Raw genomic sequence first — 18396 nt, 5'->3', positions numbered from 1 at the left:
CCTAGCTATGAACGTTGAGCAAGGCAAAGAAGAAGAAAGATCTAAGGTAGATACTCCAATAAAAATGAACCATATTAAGAATGTCATAAAGACAGGAATTCCCTTCTTCATAATTCAAGATAACCTTTAGGGTCTATACGATTATGCTAAGAGTGTTCTCCCTTCATTTAGACTTTAGTTTGGTAATCATAACCTTAAGTCCTTAATCAATCATCAATAATTGTATTATTGAGCCTCATTCTTTCAAAATTTCATAAAAATTCAGCCTCATTTCAAAATTGTGGAGTAGAGGGAGCTTAGGCAGGTGGGTATTTGCTCACATGAGTTGGTTGCTTGTGTTTGATTCTGTCGGGAAGCCCCTCGCTACCTCTCAACATGGGCCACGGGCAGTTGTAGATGGCCACGTATATAGTCCATGTGGTAAGAATTTCTACAACTGAATGGGCAGCCAAGACCAAGCCTAAAAACTATTTTTTATTCTATTACTGTAATATTTATTTTAATTCTATTACTGTAAGGTGCCATGAATTTTTATTCTATTACTGTAATATTTTGTTCACATGAAAGATCCGGATTCCAGACGCCATCAGTGGAAGCGCTCCTGTAATCATCATTCATCCTCATCAAAATCTTTTCGGCTCAGTTGAAGAAGCAGCTGTTGCAGTAGCTACGTCGATATCGAATAGAATTGCAATCGTCGTCTCTTTACAATGTCGACGGCTTATGCACATCTTGGCACTGAAAACGTTTCCGGATCTGTGCCGGTATGCTCTGCTTCGTCCTGGAAGATCTAACTATCACAAATATTCGCCCCCCTACATGGATGCAATTTCGATTGCTTCACATGAGACCGTTATCTTGTCGCCGAAAGTTTTGTGGAGTTGGTTTTCATCATGTAAATGTTAGATCTGCATTTTTTAATCCATAAGTGATGTGAAAAGATCTGCTCTATCAACAGACCTCTGGTTTTCCGGTGATGGTGATAGGCTGCGGATCCGTTACACATCAGAGTAGACGAGAACAGCTTAACCTATTTGGCTGATTAGGCTTGCATTCTAGAAACTCCTTAAGCCAACTTGTACTGTGTCAATTGCAATAGCATATTAGCGTCTATGAATGGTCCTTCTACGAGCCTAGCTCCTCGATCTGTCAATCTATTTTGTCGTTGTGGGCAAACAGAAAGGTACGGACACACCAGATTATGAAAAATTAGTGCCTCTTGCAACTGTTTTCAATGTCTTTACTATCTTATAAAATTATAGCTATTTTGGCTCATGGTGTGGCACTCAACCGTTTCAGGCAGGAGAACTTGAGCTGAATATGACAGCCCATCGCTCGTTTCTAACTTCATTATCAGCTAGCGGAGCATTGCTAGAACAAACCATGTGTGAGTAGATGCTTACACATACACACATATCATTCGTTTGTGTATAGCTCTAGACTTCAAGCTGGTTAATGTAGCCACGCTTTACTTGGTATTGTCCCCAAAGGATGTAACCACCAAGGGTAGGCTGATACCCTAGGTTGAGATTTTGTTTTGTTTTGAGAGCCGGCTTTTTACTTACACCCACTGTGTTGAGACTTGAGCTAGCATAGTATGGAATTTGGAGATGGCTGTCTTGACAATGGTTATTAGCCTAAGGGCAGCTAGGATGAGATCTGGGTAAGAATAGATGGGATTTGTGAGTGTGTTTTTCATTGTTGTTGGATCTTCTACTTTGATACTTCACTACTGTCACGATTTCTTTTTGCCGATGTCCATTCTACTTTTGCCCCCATCATTCCAATTGTCCACGTTGTCATTCATTGTCCACTTTGCATATATCTTTGATTGTCATTTATCACATATTTACCCTAGTTTTGTAACGTGCCATGCATAAATACTTCCAGCCTTTTGGCGGTCGCTCTACAACCTAGAGTCCTGCGCTCCTAAATGGCGCGTAGGGTGAATATGATGCCCTATTAGATGGCGATGAGGGTGGCCGTTGGGAGACATAATGACCTCCCATCATTTGACTACAAAGGGCAACCTAGATGTTCCAAGCCGTGATGTTGGAAACTGTCTCTCATACACTATCCTCGCATGTGCTCCAACTAAGGGCCGATGGGCAAGCCTCCATGTGCTACCATCCAGAAGAAAAATAATATCTTCCGTGGTGTCAAGCTAGTATAGGGATGAGACAAAAAACATGAAATAACCTCGCGGGGAATGTCTTGGTCAACCCAGTGGTACTCCCTTGAGGGGGCCAAGGCTGTTGCGTCTAGATGTGTGCGTCGGGCGATGTGGGTCGTGTATGAGAAAAAGGGCACCTCCTCCATCCTGTCTGAGTGCCCTTCTCGAGCATGCCAGAATCACTTTCTCGGGTCCCATTGGACATCCCGAAGAGACCGGCCCTGTCTAGGTCAATTGTCTAAGCTCTAAACCAATGGCCCACTATCCTGATCCTTTGCCATCTCATCCTTGCGATCACTCTCCGTCTTAGCCTGCAATAGACCTCCTAGTCCCAAATTGTAGTATCTATGATGGTAATACTCACGGGATTGCAGGAGAAACTGAATCCTGAGAGTTACCTTGTCTTCGAGAACTATCGAGGCCATTGGTGGGGAGTCCTCTGACCCCCCTCGCCCACCAGAAGTCGGGGATTGATGCATCAATCTCTGCCATTTGTACACTTGTCCCCCTAGAGAGCCTGCACCCTGGCCTCTGCGTCTCCGGGAAGCTACCTCCAAAGCCCACAAGACCTCGTTGGGCCACTATCCCACTGTGCCGAGCTGATATGAGTCGGCTGCCCTAGCATGTGTCCCTCCTCATCAAGGACTTCTGGGTGCCATATGAGCGGCTGCCTCTTGAACTCCTCCCGACAAGTGGGGCTAGCCTGGATGAGTCCCTCGGACAAATGCCTCCAGACACTGAGAAGGCTCCTCATCAAGGGGGAGCCCTTCCATGTGACGGGGGCCTCTGAAAAAACCCACTTGTGGGACTACTGCCACTGCCTACCTGTGCGGGAAATGTTCCTTAGAAGCCCTCGCTATAGCAAGAGCTTCAAGGGCTCGGAGCCTGGGTGAGATTGCAGACCACTAAGTTGCCCAAGAGGGCTTTGCTTTGCATCTTTGGGTCAATGATGCCCAACCCTCCTCGGCCTTGTGGTGGGATCATTGTCTGCCATGCAACTATGGCCCTAGTGTTCCTTGTACCATTGGAACTTGCCCATAAGAAGTTACGCACTAGGCGTGTGAGCTGACCCATGCAACCCCTGTGAAAGCACTGGCATCTGTTAAGGCGCTCTAGCAAACCATCATGCCTTCTCTACCCAGACGAGAAAAGAAGGTTGGTAGGAGCCTGAAGAACTCCACTCTCCTCCAAGGGTCGCGGCCGTGGATCATGATGATGATTTGCTGGCATCTTAGAGAAGAACACTCCTTGCTTGTTCTCTGCAAACTCTAGATTGTTGAAACCTCCTCCAACAATCCAAGAGTCAACATCTAGGAGGCACTCCGTCAACCGCATCCAAAAAGCAAGGTGGTGTTGTCTGCAAGCAGGCGCGTACACGTTCAGGATTCCAATCTTGGACTCGCCTACCCGGAGATTCATCCAAACTGTTCGACTGGGGATAAGCTCACCTTGATCAAAAACTTCTGGGGCCTTTGTCTAGGAGACTGAAATACAAACCCCTACACTTTGGCCCACTGCGGGGGACCACACCTTTGGACCTCTACCCAGAAGCAGGCAATGCCAGCAACTAATGTCTGATGTAGGAAACATATGCACCTGTATTAGAAGAAAGTCCACTGCTCTGTTAGAAATCACCCAACATAGGGTACGCACAACGGAAGTCTGATAGAATAGCCCAGGAGCTCACACAGTGTGTGTGGGGAGTGAAATCACAAACTTCTTTAACTTATGTGCATCACATAGATGTGCAGACTCATCAATAGACAATAATCCAGCCAGATATAGAAACCACCAAAATAATATATTTCCGTTCAAAACTATGGACACAACAAAAGAGATACAACTAGAGTCCCATGAGTGTGGTCCTCTGATCTTACCAAAGGTACTTCTGCCGGATATCTCTAGACTCGAGCCCACGTGCTCCACCTCGAGCAGCTAGATTTAGATTTAGATGCTCGTTGGGGAGAGACTAAAATGAAAATGTTTAGACTTCACAAGCAGTTGTAGCTTGAATGAAGAGATTTTGGACTACCTTTTGATTAGCCTTCTCCTTTAGTGCTAGCCTTCATCATGGCTGAGTCTGCCCTTCACCTCCGGAGTGCTGACAGAAACTCAGTACGAAGACTTTGTATAAATTGATCCCCAAGTATGTGTGGGTGTGTGGATTTGTATGTGTGAGAGCATATTTTTATACTATGGTCTACACCCACTGTTGGGCGCTGATGATGTCAGTGGGGATGTCATAGTAGCTAGTCCCTGCTATGCATGATGGAGTTTATGGTTTTCAACCTTGTGACTATCATGAGATTGAAACTGCACTATGTTGTGTTTTTAGAGGATGAGTTTGGGAATGTTCCTGGATTCATCTAGGTATATAGCAGACTCTCTGTCCAGAATGGTTCTCTCTACCTTACTGCCTGTACTCAGCCTAGGTAGGCAGCCCTTCAAGCTTAATCTGCAGCATATGTTCCTATATTCAGAAGATCCTTCAAGCTGAGAGTGGCTATTAAGGATGTATGAAAACTATGCCAATAAAAATGATGGAGTGATGATGGCATCATCTGGAATTGTTTGTGCTTTGTGATTATTGTTTCTTTTACTAGTCAGCTGATTGTTTGTGCTTCGTGATTATTGTTTCTTTTACTGAATAGTCAGCTGTTTAGGGCCATGGCTCACAAGATAGCCCTCTTAAAAAGACATTTTAAGCTAATTTTACTACAGCAATACAGATGAATTAGATTAGGGGAGTTCAATAAATGCAGGGTTGCTTGAACTAAAGTGATTCTTTTCAACAGGTTGCGGTTGGGGGCGATCATATGGTTTTACCTTTTCCAGGTTTTTGTCTTTGGAAAGTTTAAAGTTTTATTCCAGCTAAATATCATGTCCAATCAAAACAATAAATTTCCTTGCGTAAATTTCGTGTAAAGCACTTTGTTGTAGCTTTGCTTATTCTATGTTTTGAGGGATTCCATGCACATAGTAGAGACCCAAGTAATTGTCCTGTCTCAACATCTGTAGAATCAAAACTACAAACGTTTCCATCGGGTGAAACTCAAGGCAAGATTACTGGATCGTTTCAGCCTCCAACTGACGTCGATGGTATTGGTTTACATTTCAAAATATAGCATCAAGTATTGCTGCTAATAAAACATAGAGTTGACTTCATATATATAATCAGTGCTACCTTAAGATGCTTTCAAGACTCTTGACTGTTGTTTTACTCTATATGCTGTTGTATGGCAGATTCCTTTTCAAAATTAGGCCCAGGAACTCAAGAAGATGGTGAACCAAGAGGTTGGATGCGTTTCTTCAGTATTACTCAGTTCAGGCCATACTTTAATGTAGACACATCTGATGTTTTGGAAAGGATTCGGGATTCTCTTTTGCCATACCGCGGAAATTTTGTTGAGAAGACTGGCCACAATCCTGATATGTAAGTGTTGCTTCAATTGCATACTGCTCCATGTTAAAATACAATTTCGGCAATTTCATAGCTGAATAGTGTGTGGTAAGGCTTTGGTACATATTAAAACTGGGATCAATGTGAAATATTATGAAAGTTAACAGAGGAAAAGAGGTTACCCACTTCCAAGATACTAAATGGGGCATGAGACTTAAACATAAAATTGAAAATCTATATTTAGATGGGATGGACTGCTACTGTAAACACTCCTAAAGGGGTGGAGTACAATTCTTGTGAGGAAATTCAAATTGACAGAGAATAACACGTTTCTCAGCTGAAAAATATGTTAGAAAACAGAGGTGGACGTGGCTTGTTGTAGCCAACAGTCCCGCAGGGGAAGATTGTGTATAGAAGCGTAGCCCAAGAAACACAGAATGCTTAGTTCAAATCTCACTCCTTCCCTCTTTGTGCACACAGATGTAGATAGAGATAGATGCAGACACTGATAATGAACGGTGCATAGTAGAGTAAAAACAATAAACATGTGTTGCTCCGTAGATGGGCAAAACCAAAGACAAAAGGTGTGCTTAGTCATAGCCCGGCACATTTACCTTTAGAGTTCCCCCCCCCCCCCCCCCCCCCCCCCTTGAAGGTACATGGTGGAGTGGGAGAGAGAGAGAGGATAGGCTAGGGAGAAAGATAGTGATACTCAAAGAGAGACATAATGAAATGGAAATGAAATGACTAGAGCAATGAACCAAAACAAAAGTACTCACATGTAGACCAAAGAGCTTGTAGGCTTGATACTTTATTGATTTGACACTAGACAAGTTTATATAGAGCACACACACATATGAACACCAATGCATATGAGATAACTCCCAATGTGACATGTGGCATCCATAGGACACACTAGACTAGAACTCACACTAGAACTCACTAGAACACACCAAACTGACTCATCTTGACTCCATTTTTTAACACCCCCCCATGGAGGAAAGGTGAGTGACTACTGGGATGGAACCAAGAACAGAATATGACAATGACGGGCATCAAACTGTGCAATGATGGTCTGGAACTAGACATGGCTCCCATGCTAACTCAGAGGCAAGTGAGCATGGCTTAGAGGCTAGTGACCATGGTAGACTCAGAGGCTCAACTAACATGGCTTAGAGGCTCATCATGCATGGATGCATGGCCAACTTAGAGGTCTAAGAGACTAATGCACCAACATCCTGGAACTCACATGCCAGGCTTGATAAATAGACCTATCAAAGCCAATACATGGCTCCCACAGGACATCCCCCTCTTGGCTCCAGGGACTAATCAGGGACATAGAGCCACACACCATAAATATAAAAAGCAATATATCATTTTAGGAGGACTATCCAAGGCAGAGGACCTTTATTGACACAACACACATAATTTATTTCATTCATTTTTGGGAAACAACCCAGGGCAGAGTACCCAAATATTACTGTAACCAGCCTTTGACTGACAAAGGGCAGTATATCTTATTCTAGTCTCTCACAACACCAAAATACAACCATCATATTCCATTGCCATTGCCAAATACATTATTGAGAGCATACAATTCCACAACATAGCATCACTGAATCAGAGAAACAGGGAGGCTAGAATGCCCCTATTCAATAAGCATACACAGTGACACCTGTTGGCCCCAACACTTGGCGCCCCTTGCGGTATTTATTTATTCACTAGTTAGTTCAATTACAAGGGACTCCCTTCATGAACTCACCCGTAGGTGCAACCCAGTACAATGCCAACCCGTGGCTGTGCAAGTGACCAACTCTATCCTCTTGGTTCCCTTCAGTAGCCAAGCATATCACAAGCGGAATAACTCAACATCATGCCAAGCAATGCATCCACACAAATCAAAGCCATCATTGAGTCCAAGGCTTGCCACTGCTTCCCCAGGAAGAGAGTATCACAACCAGTGTCCCAATCCTCTTCCGGGCCAATGGCAGGGCATCCAACCTTCCAAAACTCAGCAAGAGTAGCAGTTGCACAAAGCAGAAGAAGAAGACAAGAATTCGGCCAGCAAATGGAGCCTGTTTCAACTCGAAACAGCCTCAAAGGATGGTCGACCAGTAGATAGCAGACTCTGGCAGGAGGGAGCTGTCCTTGACTGCCTTCCAACACCAGAAAAGGTCACAAGAGAAGTCGTCCAGCAATCAGCAACAAATCCGCCATGAATTCGTCCACCAAAGTGAGGATTCCAGCTCGCAGCAACCTCAGAATTCAGTGCGCATAGCACCAGACAGGAGCTAGGAGACAGGCGATTGAGAATATGGCCTCAGATAATGAAAACGCCCATCCGATAAGTACTTGTTCGGATAACACACTTGGGAGCGCGTTGTTTGACGGTGGTGCATAATACTAAGGGAAAAACGGTGTATAATGCGTGATCGACCATGCAAAGCATATCCGATGGGCACAATACTTTGCATGCATTGCAACCTAGGTGGTATTGACTTGCGTGGAAAGTGGCGTCCCCATCCGATAAGTACTTCTTTGACTAACACACCTAGGATCGTGTTTTTTGACGGTTGTGCATGAAACTAACGCAAAAACAGTAGCCCGGCATCCCTAGGCCAAATTCAGTAGCGGTTAGTTTAATCACTTCGCCATCACGTCCCCATGACAATTACTAACCATTATCTATTACTTCAAGTAGATCATGCAAAACAATAGATATAGCTCGCCGATCAAGTCCAGTAGATGTGGCGTAAAGATTCTCGAACTTGGCTTTTATTTCCGTGGCTGAAGCAGTGGGGTCAAAGTGATGAAGTAATTTGTTATCCAACCTCATACCGATAAGAGCCTATGCTCTCCCTAGATGATGTGACTTCTTCACGAGGATGAGGCTCCATGTGACACATCCCAGCACTCCTGAAACCTCTAATCTGCAAAACAACCACACACCACGTGAGATCTGAGCAGGCTGCTCACCACCCAACCATGACATCTATGGGATGTGATCCCGAATCAGGAGATGTTCCCTCTGAGCCACGAGCTGAGCTACTGGCACGAACTCCCAATCAGATCCAAACCAGCCTGGTGTCCCATACCACCAGGTGGCGTTGTGAAGCCCTGGCTCTGCCATTGGGCCTTGGGCTACGCTAAGATGCAGGTGCGCGTCCGCGACTCAATCCAGGAACAGACCTGGCACCTGGGAACGAAACTTGCTCCCAACTGCACACTGAGAACTGAACCCCCTGGGCCCCTTTTATAGACTCAGGCCCCGAGCGCCAAAAATAGCGAAGACCTATAAATAGTTCGTACCCTTGCCACTCAACCCGAGAATCAAGCCTGCCTAGCTCTAAGCCTCCCCAGGCTACCTGAGCTAGTCGTGTGTACCTAGTACACGTCAGATACCAATCCGTGCACATGACATACTCCCCCTCCTCTAAGAACTCACTCCTGAGTTCGCTAAAAAACCCGGAAATGTTCTCTGGAGGTTTTGTAATGTCTCCCATGTTGCATCCTCCTCAACACAATCCTTCCACTTGATCTTGTATTCCGTGATAGATCGATTGCGAATCTGTCTGTCACGAAATTCAAGAATACACTCAGGTTCGTGAGGAATAAAAGTCAAATCTGTAACTTCTATAATCTCATGAGGAGAAACAAGTTGATCATCTGCACCCAAGACTTCTTTCAGTCTACTGACATGAAAGACTGGATGTACCTTAACATCAGGAGGCAATTCTAGTCGATATGCAACTGGTCCAATTCTTTGAATGACCTTGAATGGGCCACAGTATCTGGGGGATAATTTCGGAACCAAACCAGTACTTAGGCTCTTGGATTCCTTCGGAATTCGCAAATATACCATCGTTCCTTCAGAGAACTCTCTAGGTAAACGATGTCTATTAGCATAAAATCTGTCCCGATCTTGGGCACTTCTAATAGACTCCTTGGCAAATTGCAACATTTCCTGCATATCTAGCAAGAAGTTCTTAGCAGCATCATTTTGAATTCCTTTTAACCCAACCATAACTGGTGACTTAGGTTGAAACCCGTACATAAGCATAAAAGGACTGTAACCAGTACTAGAATGCTTTGCACTGTTGTAAGCAAATTCAATCATAGGTAGATAATCTTCCCATGAAGACTGTCTCTTAGATACATATGCCCGAAGCATGTCTTCAACCAACTGGTTGACCTTCTCTGTACTGCCATCGGATTGTCCATGATCCGAGGAACTCATACTTAGAGTAGTTTCCAACTTCTCAAATACAAGTGTCCAAAAGTTACTTGTAAACTTTGAGTCCCTGTCACTGACTATGTCAGATGGCAAACCATACAGCTTAAACAAGTGGTCCACAAACTCGTGAGCCAGCTGAATAGCTGAAATAGTTGTTCTAGTAGGTAAGAATCTAGCCATTTTTGTCAAACGGTCGACTATGACCCAAATGGAGTCATGACCCTTGCGTGTTCGAGGCAAACCAGTAATAAAATCCATGGAAATACTTTCCCATTTATTACCTGGAATCTGTAGTGGCTGTAATAAGCCCGCGCTTCTAAGGCGTTCTGCCTTAGTAACCTGACAAACCCGGCAACCTACCACATAGTTCTCAATAAATGCACGCATCTTAGGCCAATAAAAGGTATGCTTCACAAGAGACAGAGTCCTATGTATACCTGGATGTCCAGCACTAGGAGCATCATGACACTCCCAGAGAATCTTGGATTTAAGGTCCGGAACATCTGGCACACAAATCTTTTCATTCCGGAACAGCAAGCCGTTCCTAATCATCCACTGACCTCCCGCCGCCTATACCATAGGTGGCACAATCCGTAAGTCCTGGTCAACCATGGAGCTCCCATCCTGGACTCTCTGCCAATAAGAACTGAAATGACTATCAGTTGCGTATAGCCCTCTCAAGGATTGAAATAGGTCTGAGGATATTTCCGTAAATGACAAAGCATTTACAAACTTAACTCGACTTAAGGCATCCGCCACACTATTCAACGAACCCTTATGATAATGTATTTCGAAATCAAAATCCTGCATTAATTCTGCCCATCTAGCTTTCCTTCCCCTCAATTTTGATCCATCACACACATACTTAATTGACTGATGATCAGTCAATACAAGGAACTTTGAACCATACAAGTAGTGTCTCCAAACCTTAAGAGCATACACTACAGCATAAAGTTCCTTCTCGAGTGTGGGCCAACGATATTGATTGTCGTCTAGCTTCTTACTCTCGAAAGCTACAGGGTTGCCCTCTTGGAATAGAGCTGCCCCAATCGCATAATCACTCGCATCGGCCTCTAAAATATAAGGTCGGGTAGGATCGGGTAATGCAAGAACGGGTGCTTCCTTGATAGAAAACTTCAAGGTTTCAAAAGCCTTGTTCATTGCATCATTCCAAGGGATCGGCTGAGTAGACCTGCGTCCGCGACCTTTCAATATGTTTGTCAATGGTGCCGTGATATGTGAATAATCATGCATAGACTTCCGAAGAAATACCGTAAATCCTAGGAAAGAACGAAGTTGTTTCACAGTCTGAGGGATAGGCCATTCTAAAACCTTGTGGATACGATCCAGATCAATGCTAATACCTTCAGAAGAAATCTTGTGTCCTAAGTAAATGATCTCCTTCATAAAGAAGTCACATTTACTCATCTTGGCATAGAGCTTATGCTGTCTTAGAACAACGAAGGTGTCCTATGTGATCCTCAAGCGTTCGACTATATACCAAGACGTCATCTAAGAACACTACAACAAATTTGCCGAGAAAATCCCTGAACAAATCGTTCATCATCTGCTGAAAAGTAGCAGGAGCATTGGTCAAACCAAAAGGGAATACGAGAAACTCGTAATGACCATACCTAGTTCGGAATGCGGTCCTATCTATGTGTTTAGCATAGATACGGATTTGATGATAACCCGTACGCAAATCAATCTTAGTGAAATACTTTGCTCCGGCCAAACGGTCTATCAAATCATCGGAACGAGGGAGAGGGTATCAATTCTTAATTGTCACTTTATTTAATCGTTTATAATCGATACACATTCTCCAGGAAGAATCGTTCTTCTTTCTTAGGAGGACAGGGGCACCCCAAGGTGATTTACTTGGGCGGATATAGCCCATATTCAGGTAATCCTGTAGCTGGGTAGCTAACTCATCCTCCTCTACCTGGCTCATCCTATAAGGTGGTACACTGATAGGTTGAGCCCCTGGGACTAAGTCTATGCGATGATCTACTGCCCGTTCTGGAGGTAAACCTACCGGCAGTTGAGCAGGGAATACATCCTGAAGACTATCTAACAACATTCTCAATTCCCGGTGTTCAAACACACTTAAATAATTTTTGTTTATTATAGAGACAATAAATGAAGAAAGCGGAATCAAAACACACTGATAGACATCATAATGAGAATTGTTTAATATATTCCGAAGCTGCATCGCAGATACAATAGGTACCTTAGAAGAGGGAATTTTATCACACTGAATACAAAATTGGGTGTCCTTATCTACAAAAGAAAGCGTATGCTCCATCCATCCAATCTGAATATTGTGGGTTTTAAACCACTCTATTCCGATCAACAAGTCTACATGCTCCAGATGCATGCATAACATAACATGTAAGAGCCCCTGTGTAGGCTTGAATCCGGATAGGAAGCGCTTCAACCTTGCGATCCCAAAACTGCTTCCCAGCTGGAAGCTGCACCTCATAGGTGTGGTCGCTAGGTACTGTGGACAGCCTCATCTTCTGCACAAATTTGTAATTAACAAAGTTGTGAGAGCTGCCCGGATCAAAGAGAATGTGAACCTGTTGGTCCATAACTTCTCCATAAACTCGGAAAAGATCATGGGAACCAAACAACGAAGTATTGAAAGTACAATTACAAGAGAGTGGGCAGGTAATGACATTTACAGAAATACCTGTCATCGAGACTTGGTTCGCTCCCTTGGCTGCGGTACGTGGACCCGCCTGGAGCTTCGGTCCAAGCACCAACTTTTGGTTCTTGCGCTTTGGACACTCATTCTTGGTGTGGCCCCGCTCCTCGCAATAGAAGCATCGTCCTTCTTTCTTGAGCCTCAAAGTACGAAGGAAACGGGCTTTACCATTCTTAGCTGGAGTCAAGTTTTTCTTGGAGGCGTTGTCCGTAGACTTCGTCTCCCCAGTACCAGTCGTATGCTGAAAGAACTTGCGTTTGTTCTTTCTACTAGTGTCGGAAACTGTAGTTGCTTTGGCACCGGCCATGGTATCATCATATATGTGCGCATAATTCATGGCCTCCTGCAACGTTGTGCATTTGTTGTTCTTTATCTGCAACTTATATGAATCTGGCAAACCATCCACGAAGAAACCTAACAAGGTCACTGGATCCATCTTAGTGGTCCTGGTTTGCAGATCCCGAAACTTTTGAAGATAAACTTCAAAGGACAAGTTTAACTTTGACATATCGAGGGCTTTAAGCTTGCCAACAATATCATAATCATCCTCCTTCTTCAGGAACTCCTTCCTGAAGACCCCTTCGAAATCTGTCCATGTATCAGGCTTAGGCTGGAGTTCCTTCCACCATAGCAACGCTTTACCTGACATGAAACCCGCTGCAAGCTGGATCTTCTTCTCATCTGGGTATGGGTGGAACTGAAAGTGTACCTGCCACTTGTGTAACCAAGTGTCAACTACCTCCTTCGTTCTAGACTTTTGATCTCCTGGAAAAGGGTCTGGAGTTATATTCGGGCCTAGCACTGAAGCCATGGCATCCACATGCGTGAGTGCCTGCACAGTGCTAACCAGAAGAGTGAGAGTCGCTTGAATCCCCTGGAGTTGTTGTGTCAACCCCGTTTGATTTGCATTAACCTGCTCGAATTTTCCATCCAGAGCAGTCATAAATTCACTGAAGGCCTTTTTTGTTATCAGGTCATCATAGAGACTTTGATGCTCCTCTCCCACAGGAGTGTAATCCAAATCCTGCTCTCCCTTGGTGAACTCGGGATTTGCAGAATCAGACATAACTGAAATCTGATTTGAACAGAAACTGAGAGAAATAACTGACTGAACCGAAGCGAAAAGGAGAATGGAGCAGAGGAAAACCGTCCCAAGAGAAGCTGACGGAAGGAGATGCTGGAAACTGGCGAACCGGAAGCCCACGAATCCCGAAATCTCGCTGAACCCGCTGCCGGATGCAACGTACGGAATCCTGCAGCGTACGGACTGCTGACGTGGCTGTACGGTCTGCTGACGCAGTCCGTACGTCGGCTGACGTAAGCCGTACGGCTGCTGACGCAGGGCTGGCGCAGCTGTACGGATGTACGGACAGATGGCGACGCAGGTACGGCTGACGCAGCCAGTGTACGGTGGCTGGCGCAGGTGCGCAACAGGCTGACGCAGGCTGGCACGCGACTTGATGGCTCAGCGAGGCTCTTGCAAGCTATGGCTGGGCTGGTACCCTGCCCCAACTATCAGGGCTACTTGGGATAACCAATGAGAATAGCTTTTCAAAGGCCACATTCAATTTTTGATTTCCAGGTACATCTTCCTTGGATTAATCCTCCTTTTTGTTTTGATCAGCCTATTTCGTCTGACAATCCTTCATCGGATGTCAAAGCACGATGTAATAGTAGAACCTCTTTCTTTTTCTTGTGAAAAGAGTCTTCATCCTCGCAAGCCTCATTACCTTCCTTATCAGGCTTGCTTTTCTCCTTCTTGCCCTGTGGTAGGATTAAATACCTTTCATTGCCATGATTATGAAATAGCATCCGATTTGCTTTCTCCTGATTAATAAGGCACGAAGCTCCTCAAAGGTCTATGCCTTTGATCTCTCTACAGGTATAAGGGTTGTCGCTATTTCGGTGAGGCTTGTAGGCAACTTAGTGAGCATGAGGGTTGCCAACTGTTTATTGGCCACGTTCTAACCAACATCAGCCAGTTGCCTTCCACACTTTAATCTTGACTAGATGTCCACTTATCGATTATCTTCGCCCATCTTCAGTATGAACAGCTGATTTGGAAGCTTCATGATACGACTTGTATTATCAGTCTAAACCACTTATTCAATAAATAGTTAAATTAGTAACTGAGTCGATGAGGTGGGTAATTTTGTTTTCAAGAGACTCAGTTTTAAGGTCAAGCTGTTGGAATTCACTATAAGGGATAGCATAAAATTCCTCATGCAGGAAAGGATCTTCATGCAAAGGTTCTCAACCTTGTTTAATACATGCTCAAGACTAACTCAAATTGTATGTGAGGATTGCATACTGGATAGATGTGAAATGCTACCATGTCGGAGAATCTAGGCATGTACCCTAATTTACCTTGATCCTGTATTAGACCTCCCGTGCAATGGAAGAATGCAAATCAAAGGAAGAATCTTTTGGTTTATGTTCTCCATTGCATGGGAGGTCTTTTACAGTATCAGGTCAATTAGGGTACACACCCAGGTTTTCCAATAGTAATTGTACTCTTGGCCGGATCTATTTGAATGTAAGTATGAAAGTGTAGGTTTAGGAAGCACCCCATAGAGTGGAACTCCACCAAACCATCAATAGGGTGCATTGCCATCTCACGCCTAAGTCCCTGGCGATCATGATGGTTGACCCGCTATGAGTTTTTGCAATGGATTTTAGGGACTTTTTAATTACTGTTCAATGCAATTCTTATAGTATTTGGTTGAATATCAATTTTTGCAGTGTGTTGTGTAAACATAAACTTTTTTTTGAATAGTTTATTGATGATGATATCCATGGCTGTATGCTACATATATTACTGTTTGATGGGAAAAAACATGACTAGTCCCGTGTGTTCAGCTGTTAGGTTTTTCGTTGAGCACTCACTGACAGTTGATCATGTATATGCCTTTAAACGTTAGTTGTTGTTAAACTCAAAAACCTTATTCAAGTAGGGTCACATTGCCAGTTTGCACTTTTGATGCTGACAAAATTGAAGACGATATCGTCCTTTATTTTTGCAGATATGGGCCTTTTTGGATTTGTACCACTTTGATATTTGTTGCAGCAGCTCTTGGCAACTTTGCAGCTTATCTGTCCCATAGGTTGAAGGATGATGCATGGAAGTATGATATCAACAAAGTCACCTGGTCTGCAGGCATGTTTTATGGATATGCAGTGTTGGTGCCATTGGCATTATATTTTCTCCTTAACTACTTCGGCGTGACTTCGGGTCTGGTCCAATTATGGTGCTTGTATGGCTACTCTTTGTTCATCTTCATTCCAGCTTCGGTACTTCTCTCTCCGAGGACGTAACATGTGTTTTTTCTATAGCACTTTCATGAATCATCTCTTTCTTCCTTTTATACTTTGTTGTGAATGTCGCTCGTTGTTAGGAGATCCTTAGTACTTAAAAGTTTCTGATTGTGTTCTGTAGCTGATGAAAATCCTCGTGTAGCTTGAGATTAGGACACATTGAGGATATGCTAATGGATTTGTTGCATGGATGGGCATCTGCACCCTTCTGTTCAACCATGAAAATTGGAGAGAGTATGGCAAATTGTGAAAGGCATCATCTGTCCAAGCATCTCTGCCACTATTGAAAAAGAAAGGCATCCTAAGATGCTCTTTCCAAAGCATGATTGCCACCCTCTCTCCCCTCCTTTTTGTCTAAAGGCAACTCTCCATGTTGAAGTCACCTCTAATAATCTCTGACTCTGCAATGGGGGACCAAGAGAGAAGTTCCTTTTAGAAAAGGACACGGTTTCCTGTGTTGTTGGAGGCATAGAGGTTAATAAGACCAATCTTATGTCCACCCATTAATAAAAAGATCCACTGTGCTCTGGAGGGCATAATGACACCGTGTCCAACCACAAGGGGAAGAAAAGAATCTAAGACTGATATGCATGTCTGCCCCTCCCCCCCCCTCCCCGGCTCCCCCGTGCCTAAAGCAGGAGACTAAAAGTATGACCTGAAAGTAATTTACCTAACTTTGAGCTATCTTTGGCATCCATTTTGTGGTCTTGAAGAAAGAGTATATCAATGGGACCACCAGTGACACCCTAGATGAAGATGATTGCGGATCAGTTGCCTGCGACGATGATGAGGCACACCACCGAGTCCCTTGAATGTTCCAACTAACAATCTGTTAGAAAATACCCAACAGAGGGTACGCACAGCGGAAGACTGATAGTAATGCCCAGGAGCTCACACAGTGTGCGTGTGGGATGTGGAATCACAAACTTCTTAACTTATGTGCATAAAATAGATGTGCAGACTCATCAATAGACAATGAACCAGCCAGATAGAGAAACTACCAAAATAATATATTTCTGTCCAAAACTATGGACACAATACAAAAGAGATAGATTGAGAGTCCCACCAATGGTGTGGTCCTTTGATCTTACCACAAGGTACTTCTCCTATCTGCTGGCTATCTCTAGACTCGAGCCCGCGTGCTCCACCTCGAGCGTCTGTAGACTTTCTGTCCAGTGTGTTCTTCTCCACCTTACTGCCTGTGAATCAGCCTAGGTGGGCAGCCCCTGCCAAGCTTTGTCTTCAGCACACAGGTCCCCTTGGTCCTCCTGAATGTAGGCCCCAAGATAGCTGTTCCATTGCTCCAACCTGCTTGAGAATTGTCATGTGCACGGATTGGCTCTTGGTTACACAAGTGGCAGGTACACTTTCAGTTCCACCCATACCCAGATGAGAAGAAGATCCAGCTTGCAGCGGGTTTCATGTCAGGTAAAGCGTTGCTATGGTGGAAGGAACTCCAGCCTAAGCCCGATACATGGACAGATTTCGAAGGGGTCTTCAGGAAGGAGTTCCTGAAGAAGGAGGATGATTACGATATCGTTGGCAAGCTTAAAGCCCTCGATATGTCAAAGTTAAACTTGACCTTTGAAGTTTATCTTCAAAGATTTCGGGATCTACAAACCAGGGCCACTAAGATGGATCCAGTGACCTTGTTAGGTTTCTTCGTGGATGGTTTGCCAGATTCATACAAGTTGCAGATAAAGAACAACAAATGCACAACGTTGCAGGAGGCCATGAATTATGCGCGCATATATGATGATACCATGGCCGGTGCCAAGGCAACTACAGTTTTCGACACGAGTGGAAAGAACAAACGCAAGTTCTTTCAGCATACGGTACTGGGGAGATGAAGTCTATGGACAACGCCTCCAAGAAAAACTTGACTCAGGCTAAGAATGGTAAAACCCGTTTCCTTCGTACTTTGAGGCTCAAGAAAGAAGGACGTTGCTTCTATTGCGAGGAGCGGGGCCATACCAAGAATGAGTGTCCAAAGCGCAAGAACCAAAAGTTGGTGCTTGGACCGAAGCTCCAGGCGGGTCCACGTACCGCAGCCAAGGGAGCGAACCAAGTCTCGATGACAGGTATTTCTGTAAATGTCATTACCTGCCCACTTTCTTGTAATTGTACTTTCAATACTTCGTTGTTTGGTTCCCATGATCTTTTCCGAGTTTATGGAGAAGTTATGGACCAACAGGTTCACATTCTCTTTGATCCGGGCAGCTCTCACAACTTTGTTAATTACAAATTTGTGCAGAAGATGGGGCTGTCCACAGTACCTAGCGACCACACCTATGAGGTGCAGCTTCCAGCTGGGAAGCAGTTTTGGGATTGCAAGGTTGAAGCGCTTCCTATCCAGATTCAAGCCTACACAGGGGCTCTTACATGTTATGTTATGCATCTGGAGCATGTAGACTTGTTGATCAGAATAGAGTGGTTTAAAACCCACAATATTCAGATTGGATGGATGGAGCATACGCTTTCTTTTGTAGATAAGGACACCCAATTTTGTATTCAGTGTGATAAAATTCCCTCTTCTAAGGGACCTATTGTATCTGTGATGCAGCTTC

General features: G+C 44.3%; 1 protein-coding gene across 1 annotated transcript in view; it reads left to right on the top strand.

Annotated features, from left to right (window-relative positions):
- Positions 1-534: 534 nt before the first annotated feature.
- Positions 535-18396, top strand: part of LOC147890670 (Integral membrane Yip1 family protein) — a 45481-nt gene continuing 27619 nt past the window's right edge. Inside the window, exons 1-5 of the mRNA XM_087390968.1 lie at positions 535-764; positions 4969-5008; positions 5192-5272; positions 5417-5606; positions 15538-15805. Of these exons, the coding sequence (XP_087247094.1) occupies positions 711-764; positions 4969-5008; positions 5192-5272; positions 5417-5606; positions 15538-15805 (633 nt within the window). The 5' untranslated portion in view covers positions 535-710. The remainder of the gene's footprint in view (positions 765-4968; positions 5009-5191; positions 5273-5416; positions 5607-15537; positions 15806-18396) is intronic.

This window comes from Dipteris shenzhenensis, chromosome 19, assembly GCF_047967505.1.
Source record: "Dipteris shenzhenensis isolate YYH24624 ecotype China chromosome 19, Dip_SZ_1.0, whole genome shotgun sequence".
NCBI lineage: Eukaryota > Viridiplantae > Streptophyta > Polypodiopsida > Gleicheniales > Dipteridaceae > Dipteris > Dipteris shenzhenensis.
The sequence above is the reverse complement of the archived record's forward strand: the minus strand, read 5'-3'. Positions and strand labels throughout refer to the sequence as shown.